Source organism: Lineus longissimus, chromosome 8, assembly GCF_910592395.1.
Source record: "Lineus longissimus chromosome 8, tnLinLong1.2, whole genome shotgun sequence".
NCBI lineage: Eukaryota > Metazoa > Nemertea > Pilidiophora > Heteronemertea > Lineidae > Lineus > Lineus longissimus.
The window spans coordinates 18,383,418-18,400,271 of record NC_088315.1 but is presented as its reverse complement, the minus strand read 5'-3'; the positions used below and the strand labels follow the sequence as shown (position 1 = coordinate 18,400,271).

The 16,854-nt window shown below is 43.7% G+C and overlaps 2 protein-coding genes across 2 annotated transcripts in view; one reads left to right on the top strand and one right to left on the bottom strand.

The window, feature by feature from the left end:
- LOC135492143 (serine/arginine-rich splicing factor 7-like) overlaps positions 1-16,854 on the top strand; it is an 87,939-nt gene that overhangs the window by 44,620 nt on the left and 26,465 nt on the right. The gene's annotated exons all lie outside the window — the stretch shown is intronic.
- Positions 9,838-15,540, bottom strand: LOC135493004 (uncharacterized). Its single transcript, XM_064779752.1, has one exon. It carries the CDS (start codon positions 15,538-15,540, stop codon positions 9,838-9,840), a length of 5,703 nt encoding a protein of 1,900 aa, XP_064635822.1.

Below are 16,854 nucleotides of genomic sequence, written 5' to 3'. Positions count from 1 at the left end.
AACCCCGTTGCGCCCTTTTATTGGGACGGGAAAGGAACTTGTGAAAATGTGAATCAATCAGCCAATCACAGTGCTCGCCGGTTTCACATATTTGTAAAAAGAGGCAGCGCCTCTATCCTAAGATTATGGAATTATTTAAAATACGATAGGACCACGTTGACCCAGTTTAAATTGAAACGAGATAAATCTACTCCCCGACAATTCCCCCAGTTTTTGACCGTTACTTGCCCTCAAGTAACCAAAAGAAAGACCAGCATGATACCAAAAGAAAACCGAAAGAACCCTGGGTCCACGTAGTTTACAATTATATAAAACATGGCACCAAGTTAAGTGCAAAGGCCTACTACCTAAACTTAAACTTTATGAGCAGGAGTTATTTACCAACAACAACAAGAAATTATTACAGTATAATCGACTCAGTTACTTTTCAAAAGTTGACAATAAATGAAATACTTTTAGACAGAACAGTTTTGTGTTTCTTAAAAATGACTGGACTATACAATCTACATTGTAGCTGACCTACTTGGCACAGAGCCAACTTCCAGGAAGCCAACAATAACATTAAAATGGGCAGACTGCCAAAACCACTTGAGTGTACACAAATCCAGAAGTATTAAGGTTGCAGGAAGGGTTGGGGGTTTGTGGTTTCTGAGTCTGAGGGGGTTGGTGTCTGTTGACTGTGCTTTAAGAGAGACTGGCATAAGAGAGACTAGGCATGGCGCCAGTCTCTCTTAAAGCACAGTCAACAGGCATTTGGTCTCAGTATTTCGGTAAGTACAGAATCAAGGCAGCTCAGAGAGCAAGGATTGAACGATGCTGTGGACAAGTCCAAGGATACTGCATCAGTCACGACGGGCCAACTTCTCATCAGAAAGCTTCACCACCATGCAGCATATTCAATGTTCAGTTCCAACCTGTACCAGTCCAATGCACGCCTGTCATGGTCAGCAGTGGTCAGCTTAGCGCGATATGGAACATTCTTCCGAAACTCAAGCGAGGGAAGTCTGCTCATTAGCATATCTCGCGCACTGCTCCTTCTTGTCAAACATCGTAGTGAAATCGTATTGGAAAACGTCTGGCTTTGCGCCAGACATTGAGACTAATAAGTGAAGAACTAATAGGTAAAGAACTTCTACTTGCGCGAGACTGCTGTGATAAAATTATCATTGCAGAGACTCCGGTGACGTACACATATATTTTTTACAATCAAAAATGCCCTCTAAAGACGACATAGAATGATTATTTTATTGATATTTCCGACTATATACCTTCCAATTATCACTTTATACAAATAGATCGGCGTTAGGTCGCATGCTTTTCTTTCCTGGTGACACTATAAAGCAAAATAGTTGCAACCCCGTAAATGCGCTATAAGTCCAATAATAAGTGACGGTGACCCGTTATAAATGTTTTGCCAGCTTCGCTTTTTTGCCGCTACGCGGCGCGTTGGGCCCTTGCGTCTAGGTCAGGGTCAGAGAACAGATCCAAGAAGTTACTACAGTGACTTTAACAGTGAAATTGAGCCAAAGTTTCCAAGGAAGAATGAGATCTATCTCTAGAGCAACTACCTGAACAATCAAATTAACACTTTAACAGCCATTTGGCCTGAATACAACAAATATTTCTGTCATTTCCTTAAACTAACTTAAAAATATCACAATGAGATCACTGCCACAAAATTCCAAGTTGAAATGATACAACTTTACATGGATTTTTTCAATGATTTGGTAGCGCGAAGAGTTTGGAAACTGACGATTGTAACAGCGACCTAACTAAGTATTTTGATATCAAAAACCCGAACAACCCTAGCTTCAAAATAAAAGCTATTTGAGTAACAGCGCGAACCAAGAGTTGGTAAATTACCACCTAAATCTTAAAATTAGAGGTTTGTTACAATGAAAGCCGCAAGAACTCCAGTCTTAAAATAAATAATGCTACCGAATAGCACCAGACTTGGGATTTCTGCAACCTTACAGAATTTTAGAATAGTTGTTTCTTTAGTACAAAATGAATTCAATGATTGATTCTAAATACCAGAATATGATGACCATCTATTAATACCACTTGAAGTGCTTACAAACTCTTGCCTGATTAACCCCTTACGATCAGGATTCCTTATCAATCTTGATAACGAATTGCTTTACTCCAAACACTGTCCAATTGGTCCCAGTCTGCACGCCAAAATGGCAATTTTGAACAGTACAAAGAACGCCTGGCTTGCGCCAGACTAATAAGTGAAGAAGGACCGGCTGCGCGAGACTACTGTAATAGGGAGCTCTTAAGCGAGCTTTATGGTTAGAGTGTGCGTGTGTATACCGTCAACGAAAAAAACTTGACCCGGAACCAGAAAACCTCCATACCCAGGTGACATTTTTGCACGCGAATCGTATACGCCAATGCACAGCAATTTACCTGGGGAGAGATTTTCTTTTTCCAAAACAATTCAGCGGGACGCGATGATGTTTACCCAGAGTAGCCGCTGTTCCGTTCGAGATTTCGTCAAAACAGGGTCGAATCAAAGTGTGACGATACCCTGGAGCGAATCGAAATGCATTAAACAACAATCTGCATCGCTGCCAGAGATTATTTTTCTCTTTTCGCGAAAAAATCGTGGTTTGAACTGGCAAAATTCCGCAAAAGATTTTCAGTCTGCTAACTTTTCCGTAGTGCGCATGCGCACCCACATGATCGGTCCGGGACTGCCCGTTTCGACGACGATTTCGTCAATATCATGGGGTGTGGCAAGATGTCGACGGTCTGGTTCCATTTATAATGCAATAATCTTGAAAGTACATTGGTCTCAATGTGTATTTCCCCGTTTCCATGACAAAATCCTACCGTGAAACCTGAAACCACTCGTCCACAACATTTCAATTTTCCGTAGAAAGCGTATGCGCAGAAGAAAAAGATGGCGTCCGCCTCAAGTCTTCTCGGAATGTGCTGATAAACTTTCTCAAAATTTGTGACCGTAATGAACTCTTACAATTCCAATACGATACTAAACGAATTTAAAGTATACCAAGATCCTCTAATATGACTATTTTAAACTATATCTTAAGGTGTTTTACACTACTAATTGGTCGGATTTTATTCTCGGCCTGACTCTTCGTTCCCGCGCTCCCAGCACTGTGATTGCATAGTGCATAGTGCGATGCACTAGGCACCCGTGTACATTCTGTAAACAGCTGAGCAAACATGGCCGACTTCGAAAATCATTTCAAACTTTTGAAAGAGCAAATACGCAGTGTGGATAATACGAAAAAGCCAAACACTAAGACGAGCAGTGGACAATTGAACGCACAACCGGAAACCCTGTTTTATGATTATTCATGGCAACGGGCCGACGGAAATGACGCGTCCAATGATGGAGCTGGAGAAGTAGTCGGAGACGGAGGAGGTGCATATTTCCCGTGTAATGCTAAATTCTATGGTGATCGCCTGACTACATGGCGGAATATGACACTCGCATACTTCAAAGATGCTGAACTCTCCAAATCTATGCAGGTTACAGAATCAAAAATCGCTGGAGGCTCTGCAATCCGCGTGACTATGATTCAGTCGTATTCAAATGATGTAGATACTGCTGATACTGATACTGATTGTAAGTTGTATGTTATTCTGAACTTCTATCAAAAGAACTCTTTTGTGATGATACAAGGAGGTGGTTTCAGTCGCCATTTCACCCGCATAAGGAAATCTCTCTCTCCCTGCGAATCGTTGAGCTGTGTCAAGCTAGCCCCAAATTTCTATACCCAAATCAAGCTAGCCCCATATTTCCAGCACCAAGTTTACTCGGGTTTTACTCGAACTTACTCGGGTGAAGTGTCAAGCTAGCACTAAATTTCCAGCCCCATTTTTGGAGTTTTTGCGTTTACATTTTCGTCGAGTCAAAATGCATCATCGATAGTAACCGACCTGAAAGCCATCTACAGGACGTCTATGTAACTAAAAGTTAACTATAACCTACCGCCCCCTTCGCCGCCGGGCCCGGTGTAAAGGTAATGGAAGTCCTAGGAATGAAGGACCACACACAATAGCCGGGTATTGTCCTCGAATGGTTTGGTTGCGGTTAGCTATAATCTTCAACAAAGGAACTCCGCGACTCTATTCACTCTAACAAAAGGACCGGACCCAGAAGTATTAGGGTAGCAGGAAGGGTTGGGCGTTTGTGGTTTCTGAGTCTGAGGGGGTTGGTGTCTGTTGACTGTGCTTTAAGAGAGACTAGGCATGGCGCCAGTCTCTCTTAAAGCACAGTCAACAGGCATTTGGTCTCAGTATTTGGGTTTTGATTGCCATGACTGTACCCCTGTAAAAGTCAGAGGAGGAGAAGTTTGGAATGATGAAAGCATTGAAGAAGAAGAAATGTTATTATATATTGAGGAAAGCAAAATTTATTATGAGACTAGAAGGCAGTGTCCTGACTTGATTATTTTGAAAATGGCAGTCTGAACACATTAAAAGGTGGAACATGGCATTTTATCGACTTTGAAGTGTTCCGCAGTTAAAGGGAGACTATAGGCAGCAGCTAGGTAGGCAAGATAAAGTCATACAAATTTGCCAATAGGGGTCAGTCATATCTCTAGGCATGGCGCCAGTCTCTCTTAAAGCACAGTCAACAGGCATTTGGTCTTAGTATTTGGGTACAGAATCAAGGCAGCTCAGAGAGCAATGATTGAACGATGCTGTGGACAAGTCCAAGGATACTGCATCAGTCACGACCAACTTCTCATCAGAAAGCGTCACCACCAGCATATTCAATGTTCAGTTCCAACCTGTACCAGTCCAATGCACGCCTGTCATGGTCAGCAGTGGTCAGCTTAGCGCGATATGGAACATTCTTCCGAAACTCAAGCGAGGGAAGTCTGCTCATTAGCCTATCTCGCGCACTGCTCCTTCTTGTCAAACATCGTAGTGAAATCGTGGTACAGTGGGGCGTCCTCGAGGATTGCAGCTGGTCAGACAGACGTGAGGTGGAATGTGGGCGGCTGCACTTCTTCGTTGATGTGCGATGGCAGATAGCACAGTTGTTGTGTTGCATGACAGCTGAAAGTGAATGTGATATCATAGAACTGAGGCGTTTGCAATGAGACTATAGGTGAAGTAGAAGCAAGGAGTGAAATGGGCCATCTTCCAGTGACTAATATACAGAGTAAGGGCACTGGGTGTTGTTAGATTCAGCATTGAATGTATTCCTCGTACAAGCGTGAATAGTGTGGACATACAGTGAGAGGTGAGAGACCCCTATTGACTACTTCTTGTAACTTTATCTTGGATATTATATTAGTATTGAACTTCTAGCCATGGATTATGAAGAAATTGAAGTTGTAGGCATGGAATATGAAAAATTATTCAACGTTGAAAGACATTATTCCATGAGGCTTTGCCGTGATCGCAAAGGACGCGACGCGATTGGTTCACATGCTAATGAGGTATGATAATGATAATTACCTCTATAATGCTACTTGGATAGCGACTGTGTCGTTGATTGCAACAGTGGTCTATGTCAATGTGTGCCTGTAATGTCAATGAAGTATGATGAGGTGATGACGATAGTGCAATTGACTAGGTGGCGCATTTTAGAATCAGCAGTGAGCACTGTGTGTAACATGGTGGAGGCAGCGGAGATAATAACTGTGTCGAAAGTATTGTTATAGGGCCTTCCCTAGGCCCATGGGGTTAAATTTACAATCCACGATTGAAAAGATGTAGTTTGATCGCATTCAACTATAAATCCATTGAACAGTTGTGTTCCTTGGCTTTAGTCAACCGATGACCTTTTGTTGGGCCATGATCGGGGATTGTAAACTGTAAATGTATTATGGACTGGGAGACGGGGGAAACACAAGTGAAATAGACCAAAACAAGTGATTTTGGGGCTTTGGTTTAGACGCATGCCCCACATGCGCCATGCGGGATTATGCGGGATTATACGGTTCATGTGAACTTGTTGACATCTACATGATCTAGTGCCGTTATTGGTCATGGTACATGGTAGGCCTAATCATCATGGCAATATGTTTCAGGAAAAGCTCGGAGTAAAATGAACTGCCGATGAATAATGATGTTGTTCATGTTTACCATGTTTACTATACATAGCCATAGGGTATGCACTGGCCAGTGCACTTTCTGCACGTCGTCATGGTCATGTTACATACGTGATACCTTGCATATTTTGTTTTTTGAATGCGCATGCTTTTTGGGCAAAATCACTTGTACCAACACTAATGAATAATGTCTTCTTATCCCTATGACTCCATACACAGCGAGGGCATTGTCCCATTCTCATCAAATGGTAACTTATTGTGCCGTATTAGGGTGGAAGTTGGGGAGCAGATACCTACCGCTGCACGCCTGTCATAATCAGCAGTGATGAGCTTAGCGCGATATGGAACATTCTTCAGAAACTCAAGCGAGGGAAGTCTGCTCATTAGCATATCTCGCGCACTGCTCCTTATTGTCAAACATCGTAGTGAAATCGTAATGGAAAACGTCTGGCTTTGCGCCAGACGTTGAGACTAATAAGTGAAGAACTAGTAGGTAAAGAACTTCTACTTGCGCGAGACTGCTCTGATAAAATTATCATTGCAGAGACTACGGTGACGTACACATATATTTTTTACAATCAAAAATGCCCTCAAAAGACGACATGGAATGATTATTTTATTGATATTTCCTACTATATACCTTCCAATTATCACTTTATACAAATAGATCGGCGTTAGGTCGCATGCTTTTCTTTCCTGGTGACACTATAAAGCAAAATAGTTGCAACCCCGTAAATGCGCTATAAGTCCAATAATAAGTGACGGTGACCCGTTATAAATGTTTCGCCAGCTTCGCTTTTTTGCCGCTACGCGGCGCGTTGGGCCCTTGCGTCTAGATTCCTAGGAGACTTGCATTTCTTTTACACCGGTTTTTTTTTCGGTAGAGTTAACGCCAACGTAATCGCTAACGCTGAACATTAAATCTCATTTATGTAACAGTTTAATATCATAAATTTGGAAAAAAAATTGTGTCACATGAAGTAATCTTGAACTTAACACCATTTTAACTGATACCAACTCTCATATTAGTGAGATCTTAAAACCAGCGTAAGTGCTAACGTTGGCTTTAAATATAACGCTGATTGAGCAACTGGAGCCAGGTCGTCCAAAACGCTGATTGCCTTTCTACATTATTTACATATGGAACAGTCCGACTACTTTATGCACCAAAAGATTGTAACTATACCTTTATCACGACAAGTAGGCCTACGGTGGCCCGGCTGCGAGATTTTTTTCCCAAACGACATATCCATTGCGCTAACTTTTAATGGCCAAGGATATAAGTTTAAAATGATAAGAACTTATTAGCAGTCTGTTCTTTACACAATAGGCTACTTCTCTCAGAGGTCATGATCAATACCATAGCTAATCACTGTAATGATAAATGTTTCGCTTTTATTAAACGAATTTTAATCAAATTGAATTATAAATTTTGTAATTTCAATTCATTTTTTACTGAGATAGCACAGATTCTAATCTTTAAACGTCCCTCTAAAAACCTGGATGTTCTGTAAAACTTTTTTAATTAAAGAATGTAATTGTTGGTCAATGTCCCATAAATTACGGTATATTTCTCTTCCTCTAATTATTACAATTGATGAATATGTACATTGTAAAACGTAAAATACTGCATGTAGTTATTTGTTTTGAAACTCTTACAATTCATTCATAAAAAGTGTAACATCCGCAGAATGCAAGACGAGAAAATCTCTTTAATGACGGATCTTGAAAACCCATAAATCTGATTAATGGATATGACGTTTGGGTAAAAATTTGTCGCCGCCCGGCTCCTATATTCTATTCGCTATTCTGGCTATGGGCTAATACGGAAAGGCCTTCCCACACGATGGACCTTACATAAATCATTCATAGTTCCCCTCCAAAACATACACCTTGAGGAGGCTTTTTTTACTTCAGAAGTTTTATAACGGGTGTTATTTCGGGTTCATTTTTAGGCAATTCCTCCACCCTACATTTAGGCCTGAACCCACTGACGCGTTTTGCCGCCATGCAAAAAATGCCGCAGTTCCCCTCGACGGCCGCAGCGACACAGATTAGGCAAAGCTGTTCCCACTGGGGCGTTTAATCGCGGGCGGTGTTCATACCTTCAAAATTGATACGCGGCACATAGGCCTGTTTGATTAAGATGTCCGACTCCGAGTCCGATACCGAGGTATGTGCTACGTATCGATTTAAAGGTATGAACATAGCCCGCTATTCACTTATACGCCCCAGTGGGAACAGCTCACCGAATCTGTGCCGCTGCGGCTTGCTCTCGCAGGAAATCGCGGCATTTTTTTTTAGGCGGCAAAACGCGTCAGTGGGTTCAGCTTATTTTCTGTAAGAGTAGGAGAACAACACTTGTTGCAGACAAACTAGGCCCATCACCAATCTGTTTGGTGTACTTCACTCAATTTTGGAGATACACCGTTGTTCCTGTCAACCCTCGATATGATGGGCTGTTAAAGGGACAATATTGGCAGCAGCTAGGCAGGGACGATTAAGTTACACAAAGTCACCAATAGGGGTCACTTGGTACGTTCTCGATCATTTAGGCTTCACAGGAAGACAGCAATCCGAATGGACCTATGGGTTAGGTTAGTGATGGATATATCAAACACCTCCCAATCAGTCCATCAGTTGTCTGCGGCAGGAAACGGAGCAGGGCATCGTCCCCTGGTTATTAGACTCTTAGACGATATAAAACATAACAGTTCTTCCGCTTTATTCAGGAATTCTTTGCTACAAAATTCGATCTCCGTCCTTCTTCTTCAGCGCGCCATTCGACCCCCGCGGACCAAGTCCGCACCAGCCGGATGTGAGCCGAAGACAGTCACATCCTACTGGGAAACTATTAACTCCTATCCATCCTCCCTTCCCCGTTAAAACCTTAACGGTAATCAAATCTATTAAACTTATGTACATGTGTATACTATTGATAATCAATGTCCCAACTGATAGAACCCCAAATTTAACCTATTGAGTACTGGACTCACAGTTGTTCAAAAACTATGCTTAAAAGGCTTATGCCGAGTTTAAAGTGAAATGACGTTTTGTTAACAAATACCAGCTGAACCCGGAATATTCATAAAATGACAGTCCATAACGTATCCTGTAACGTATCCTGACTGACTTTACAGTAGGTTCAGCTTGACTAATGCAGATCAACTGTCTATAGAATATATCCAATAGTGAATCACTATTCCATCTATACTCTTTGAAAATGCCAATTTTTGTCCGTCTGTCCATCTGTTATGGAACACAGAATTCTCAACTTCCACAATTATGCACAAAGAATGAAACGGTTGAAACTCTGAATACTGTCATCCACAAAAAACTGTAACGTGTTGGTTGATATGGTTTAATGAAAAACAAGTAACCCCAAGCAATTTTGCTCCCAATTCTAATTATCAACCCATTTTGATTAAGTCTAAACAAACTGATTGTTAGCATTCAGAATTTCTGTTGTTTCATTAAGTTCACCATTGTCCGGATAGTGACTGATAAGCACTATTTCAAAAAGGTCTCTACACGTATCCAAGTGTCCATTTCACAAAAAGGATATCCATAATGATAAGTCTATTAAATGTCACTGTCCTCGAGCAAGGCACTTCTCGATGATGGTTAACATGGCTTGGGCACCATGCACCACGAACGATCTGCGACCAGCATGGCTTGGGCACCATGCACCAATAAGCGACAGCAAGCGTGGCCTGGGCACCACGCACCAATAAAACAACAGCAAGCGTGGCCTGGGCACCACGCACCAATAAAATGACAGCAAGCAAACATGTCAGCACTGCAGGGGGCACAACCTGACGATTGGCCTTATCATAGTCTTCTCGCCAACCTGGACTTTGACCACTCGACGATGACCATCTCTGCCGGTAAACACTTCTGTTACTCGTCCCATTGGCCAATCTCCTCTCACTGATCCAGGATCTGCCACCAGTACAACGTCTCCTACTTCTAAATCCTTCTTGACATCTCTCCACTTGTGGCGCTGACGCAACAGAGGGAGCCACTCCTTTAACCACCGGGACCAAAATTCCTTCAGTAGCTCCTGAACTCTCCTCCATCGTCGTCTTGGGTTGAAATCTGAGCTATCTATCTCTTCTGGGGCAAACTGTCCGCCGCACTGACCAAATAGAAAGTGGTTAGGTGTTATAGGGGGAGCATCCTTGGAATCTGCTGACTGGTAAGACAACGGCCTGGAATTGAGCAGGGCTTCAGCTCCAGTGAATGCAGTGCTCAGCTCTTCATCTGTGATGTCTGCTTTCTGAAGTACAGCATATATCGCCTTCTTTGCACTCTTCACCAGACTTTCATGAATTCCACCAAAGTGAGGTCCATGTGGCGGATTAAACCTCCATTTTATTCCTCGCGCTGCTCCATCTCTAGTTACTCTCACTTGGTCCAGCTGGGTCACCAATTCCATCAATTCTCGGTTAGCCCCAACGAAGTTCGTGCCATTATCTGAAGTAACTTCTACTGGGACGCCTCTACGGTGAGTAAATCTGTTGAAGGCATTCAGGAACGAGTTGGTATCTAAAGCATATGCCATCTCCAAGTGTACCGCCCTCGAGGCATGGCAAGTAAATAGGCACAGGTATCTCTTAGTTTGTACTCTCCCTCGTCCTTGCTTAGTAAGAAACGGTCCAGCATAGTCGACTGAAGAAACTGAGAAGGCTCTCATTGGTGGACTCACTCTTGTTCTTGGCAGGGGGGCCATCAATTGTGACGTTACTCTTGCCTTCTTACGTTCACAGGCTGCGCACTTAGCCTCCCAATCCCGGATCTCCTCTCGACCTCTAATAATCCAATACTTGGCTGACATCTCTGACAAGATCTTGTTTGTCCCAGCTACATGATTCTCTCTTTCATGGTAGAATCTCACCAGTAACTGGGTCACGTGGTGTTTTCTCGGTAGTATTATCGGGAACTTGGCTTCATAGGACAGATTATCAGCATAAGCTAGACGACTGTTGCTACGAAGTAAGAAGTCGGCATCTAATTTTGGCGTCAGGCCAGCTATTTGACTGGACTTGGGCAGCTCCCTTCCATGGCATAACGCGCTATACTCCTCTGCAAAGGCTTCTTTTTGGCACTGTCTAATCAAGAGTAACTCAGTCGCTTTTACTTCCTCAACTTCTAGTTCTCCTTGTTTCCTCTCAGTGGGGGCTGCCTGACAATTTCCGATAAACCGCTGCACCCATGCATGAACACGTGTCAATCTCTGCCAGCTGGAGAATCGGGAAGGGTCTAGTCTTGTATCTGCAAGGTTCATCACTTGTTTTAGACTGTTCTTTTCTTCCAAGCTGAGGTAACTGCTCTCATTTTTCATTTCATCCTGGACTTCATCTCCCTGTCCAACAACTCTCTCTGGCCACTCTGAAGAATCCCTCTGTAAAAACTCTGGGCCGTCCCACCATAGGCTGGACTCTGCTAGGTCTTTTGCTCTTACACCTCTTGAAGGCAGGTCTGCTGGGTTTTCTTTGGTTGGCACATATCTCCACTGTTGAGGGTCTGTATGTTGCTGTATCAGGCCTACTCGGTTGGCAACGAAAGGTTTCAGTTTTCTGCTAGGTCGCTTTATCCACCAGAGAACGTTTTGACTATCACTCCAAAACACCACCTCCTTGACATTGGTGGCCAATGCTGCTACAATGCTCAGACTGAGTTGAAGTCCTAGGACCGCCGCCATCATCTCTAGTCTCGGGATGCTCACTGAGGTTAACGGTGCAACCTTGGTCTTGGACGCTACAATCCTTGTGGCTACCATTCCACTGGCATAGGTGCTTCTTGCATACACCACAGTCCCATATGCATCTTTTGAGGCATCACCAAAGGTGTGAAGTTGGAAACTTGTCATCTCCTCAGCAAGTTGTAGGCATCTAGGGATCCTGGCTTGGGCCAACCCTGTGATTTCAACTATCCAATCCCAAGCTTTCTTTTCAATCTCCTCTGGCAATTCTTCATCCCATTCCACGCCACACATCCATACATCCTGCATGATGATTTTTCCTTGTATAACATATGGCGACATCAACCCAAGGGGATCAAAAATGGTTGCTATTCTTCGCAGTAGGCTCCTCTTCGTAAGCTTGAGATCAGCAGCAGGGGGTGTCAGCCGATAACAGAACGCGTCTTCTTCCGCCTTCCACAGCACTCCAAGGGCCTTTACTGATGGCAAATATCCCTCCTCCAAATTAATCTCTGAAGCTCTATCTTCATCTGGTATGATGGCTAAAACTTCGGGTGAGTTGGACAACCATTTTCTGGCATGCATCCCAGCTCCTTTCCACAATGCTGATAACTCTCTGTACAGCTTTTTTCCCTGTTCATCATCGTTCACTGAGTCAAGAGTGTCGTCCATGTAAGTTGACTTCAAAATTGCCTCTGCTGCTCTAGGGCACTGTGTCTGGTGGGCTCTTGCATGCTCTTGAGAAACCAACTGTGCCAAAAACGGTGAGCTGTTGATTCCAAAAACAAGTCGCTGGAACTCAAACATCTCTGGATCTCTTGTCCTGTCTTCTAGGTCCCGCCACAGAAATCGGTGATACCTTTTATCTTCTTCTTCTAAGGATATCTGCAGGTACATCTCCGCTATGTCGCAAACAATAGCAACTGGGTACCTCCTAAAGCGCAGTAATACCTCGAACAGCTCGTTTTGGATCTTCGGTCCTGTATTTATATTGTCATTCAAACTGACGCCGTCAACTTTCGCCGAGGCATCGAAAACTATCCTTGTTTTTGTTGTGCTCTTGTCAGGACGGACCACAGGGAAGTGTGGTAGGTACCACTGATGACTATTTCTCTCATCATCCTTGATCTTCTTAATGTAACCCTTTTCTTGGTATTGCTGAATGACTCGGGAGTAACTTTTTCCAAGCTCTGGATTTTTCTGCAGTTTGGTCTCTGTTGATATCAGCCGTTTCTCAGCCATCTCCCGGCTATCTGGCATTGCTGGGTGGTGGTTTCCCTTCCATGGTACGGCCACTTGATATCTGTCCTCTACTATCTTGACTGACGATCTGGCATTCTGCAGCACTTTCCGATCACTCTCATTCAAGGGGGTTTGTCCTTCATTCACTTTGCTGATGCTCTCTATCTCCCAAAATGCTCTCAGGTTATCATTGATTTCATGCAGCAATGGCGACTCCTTGGTGAAGAAGCTGTAAGCCATGTTGGTTGCCTCCCTCTTTTGGCCCGAGGGAGTCCCTACCGGACCGATACACGTCCATCCCAGTCTTGTCTCTCTCGCTGTTGGTTCACCAGGTCGACCAATGACGTCTCGAATGCTTTGATGTAGCTCACTGTAATCTGCACCTATCAGGAGATCCACTGAGGTTCTCTTACCAATCTTTGGAAACTGGATATCTCTCAAATGGCTATATTGATCCTGCTTCAAAGACCAATCTGTTGCTTTTAAATCACCCGTGACTTTATCCACTGTCTTTGCCCAAATCTTCATATCTACTCGTCGATTCAAACTTTCTATTCCCACTTCAACTGGCATGGTGGTGAATGTCTTCAGCTTTCCATTTAGGACGTTAACTGTGGTTTGTTCAATTTTCCCTTGCACTCCGAGTTCTGCAGCTAAGTTTGCATCTATGTAGGTCGATGTACTCGCATCATCTAGCAAGGCGTTAGTCTTTATTCTTTTTCCACCATGCTTTATTATGACTGGAACGGTTCTCAGCGCGATTTCACTCGAGTTCTTTGCAGCCAGTGTCACTGTTGCCATTGTGCTCTCATCTGAGTCTTGGTAGTTACCACTCCCTTCCATGGGTCGACGACTCTCAGCTCTCTTCGCTTTTCCATGCAGCAACCGGTGGTGTGTCTGTTTGCAGCCATCTATCTTGCATTGACGTGTCCTTGGGCACTTTTCTGCTCTGTGACCATTACCGCTAAGACATCTGTAGCAAAGTTTCTTTTCTTTGGCTGTTTTCCACCGCAGGTCCACTGACATCGCCTTGAAGCTGTCACATTCCCATGCTCCATGCTCTGAACCGCATACATTGCATGATCTGGTGTATTTTCCCATGGCTCCGGAGTGTGACTGTGATTGACGGTCTGTGCTACTTTGTGACGTGACAAAGCTCCTATCTTTTCTTGGGTCTTTCTTGGGAAAATCCCTCACACCATTGATGGCTTCCATAGCGTTGACTTGAAACTCTTTTTCTTCATTTACAAATTCTCGAAGGGACATCACAGTTTTCTCTTTTGCTTTATCATAGGCCCATCTGTGGTAGCGTGCAAGGAGAAGCTCACTCAGTTTCCGCTGTATTGACAGAAACAAACTGCCACTGCCCAATTCAGATTCCTGGTGCGCATCCTTCAAATTAACTGTGATGACATCTAATAGTTCTGCCAATTTCTCTAAATCCTTTGCATTCCCATCACGGACTTGCTTGAACTTCTCTAACTCATCCAGTCTCAGGATAAGCTGCCTCCTCTGGCCTCCGTATTTTCTCTCCAGGCGATCCTTAGCAACTTCATATGCAGACGCTGAATACCCCAACCCATCAACAACTTTCAGAGCTTCACCAGTAAGGCATTCTCTAAGTCTCAACAGCTTGTACTCTGCAGTGATAGTGGTTTCATCGACGCAACTAGTGAAGGCAGCCTTCCATGCTGAGTAGTTTCTCTTATCACCACTAAACTTGGGGATAGTAACGCGGGTTAAATGCCTTGTAGGATCAAACTCAACGGCCTGAGAACTGGAACTTCCGGATGAGACTCTACGGGAACTGCTGGTCGTGACCGCTGCAGCAACTGGTCTTGAGCTTGGGCTGGTACTACTGCTGCTAGTAGTGGTAGTACCACGACTGGTGATAGTGTCACTGGTACCACTGGCAGTGGTAACACTAGGGGGCGGCCTTCTTGGACTGCTGGTTACTACTGGCGTTTCCTCAACACGCTTTTTCTTCGTTGATACATAAAACTCCTCGAGTTTCTTGCTTATGTCGTCATACTCTTGCGCAATCTTCTCCATCTCATCAGAGATTTTGTCGAAATCTTCAAGTTTTCCATTGTCTAAATACGCGTAGGTCAGCTTCGACATGGTTCTCATCGCCCTCTCTTGAGCATCATCAACCTTCTTGGCAGCTGCTTCTATTTGATTACGGGCATCTTCACTCAAGGATGTATCCCTATCGGTGTCTAGGCCTAACTCTTCCAACACATCGTCCAGCAACGACGCCAGTTTTCTTCTTGTCTTTGTAAAACCTGCTTTATCTACAGCTTTCTGGGCTTTCCATTCTCTCACCTCTTTCTCAGAACATTTCTCACGCTCATCATCATCATCAGCATGCAATCCATTGAGGTTATACTCATCCTGTTCACAGTCTTCTGTATGCGTGCCTTCGCTACGTACATCGTGTACATCGCTACGTGCATCGTGTACATCAACACGTGCAACTTGCATGTCTTGTTCTGATGGCGCGTCCTGCGAGCAGCCAGGGCGCGGGAGGTCGGCTCGATCTTTACTCATTTTTTCGGAACTCTATGCTTTAAAGTCTCTATACTATATTGATAACTACGCTCTGCTACCACTTGGTTATTAGACTCTTAGACGATATAAAACATAACAGTTCTTCCGCTTTATTCAGGAATTCTTTGCTACAAAATTCGATCTCCGTCCTTCTTCTTCAGCGCGCCATTCGACCCCCGCGGACCAAGTCCGCACCAGCCGGATGTGAGCCGAAGACAGTCACATCCTACTGGGAAACTATTAACTCCTATCCATCCCCAACCCAACCCATGTGGTTTAGTCGAGGAACAATCAGTAAAAGTGCAATCTCCAAGTGGTTTTTGAGCTTGGGGTGGTAAGAAAAAATTAGAAATTTTACTTAACAAAGACTTTAAAAACAATTCTGGTCACACCTAGGAACGAGAGCGGTATGAGGCTATGCAGAGAATCGTCCCCGACCGTACCCATGTGGTTTGGTCGAGGAACAATCAGTAAAAGTGCCATCTCTAAGTGGTTTTTGAGCTTGGGGTGGTAAGAAAAAATTAGAAATTTTACTTAACAAAGACTTTAAAAACAATTCTGGTCACACCTAGGAACGAGAGCGGTATGAGGCTATGCAGGGAATCGTCCCCGACCGTACCCATGTGGTTTGGTCGAGGAACAATCAGTAAAAGTGCAATCTCCAAGTGGTTTTTGAGCTTGGGTCGGTAAGAAAAAATTAGAAAATTTACTTAACAAAGACTTTAAAAACAATTCTGGTCACACCTAGGAACAAGAGCGCTATGAGGCTATGCAGGGAATCGTCCCCGACCGTACCCATGTGGTTTGGTCGAGGAACAATCAGTAAAAGTGCAATCTCCAAGTGGTTTTTGAGGCTGGGTCGGTTAGAAAAAATTAGAAATTTTACTTAACAAAGACTTTAAAAACAATTCTGGTCACACCTAGGAACGAGAGCGGTATGAGGCTATGCAGGGCATCGTCCCCGACCGTACCCATGTGGTTTGGTCGAGGAACAATCAGAAAACGTGCCATCTCCAAGTGGTTTTGAGCTTGGGGTGTTAAGAAAAAAAATGGAAAATTTACTTTAAAAATATTTAAAAAAACATTCTGGTCACACCTAGGAACGAGAGTGGTATGAGGCTATGCAAAGCATCGCCCCCGACCTTACTCATGTAGTTTGGTCGAGGAACAATCAGAAAACGTGCCATCTCCAAGTGGTTTTTGAGCTTGGGGTGTTAAGAAAAAAAATGGAAAATTTACTTTAAAAAAAAATTCTTTTTAAATTCTGGTCACACCTAGGAACGAGAGTGGTATGAGGCTATGCAGGGCATCGTT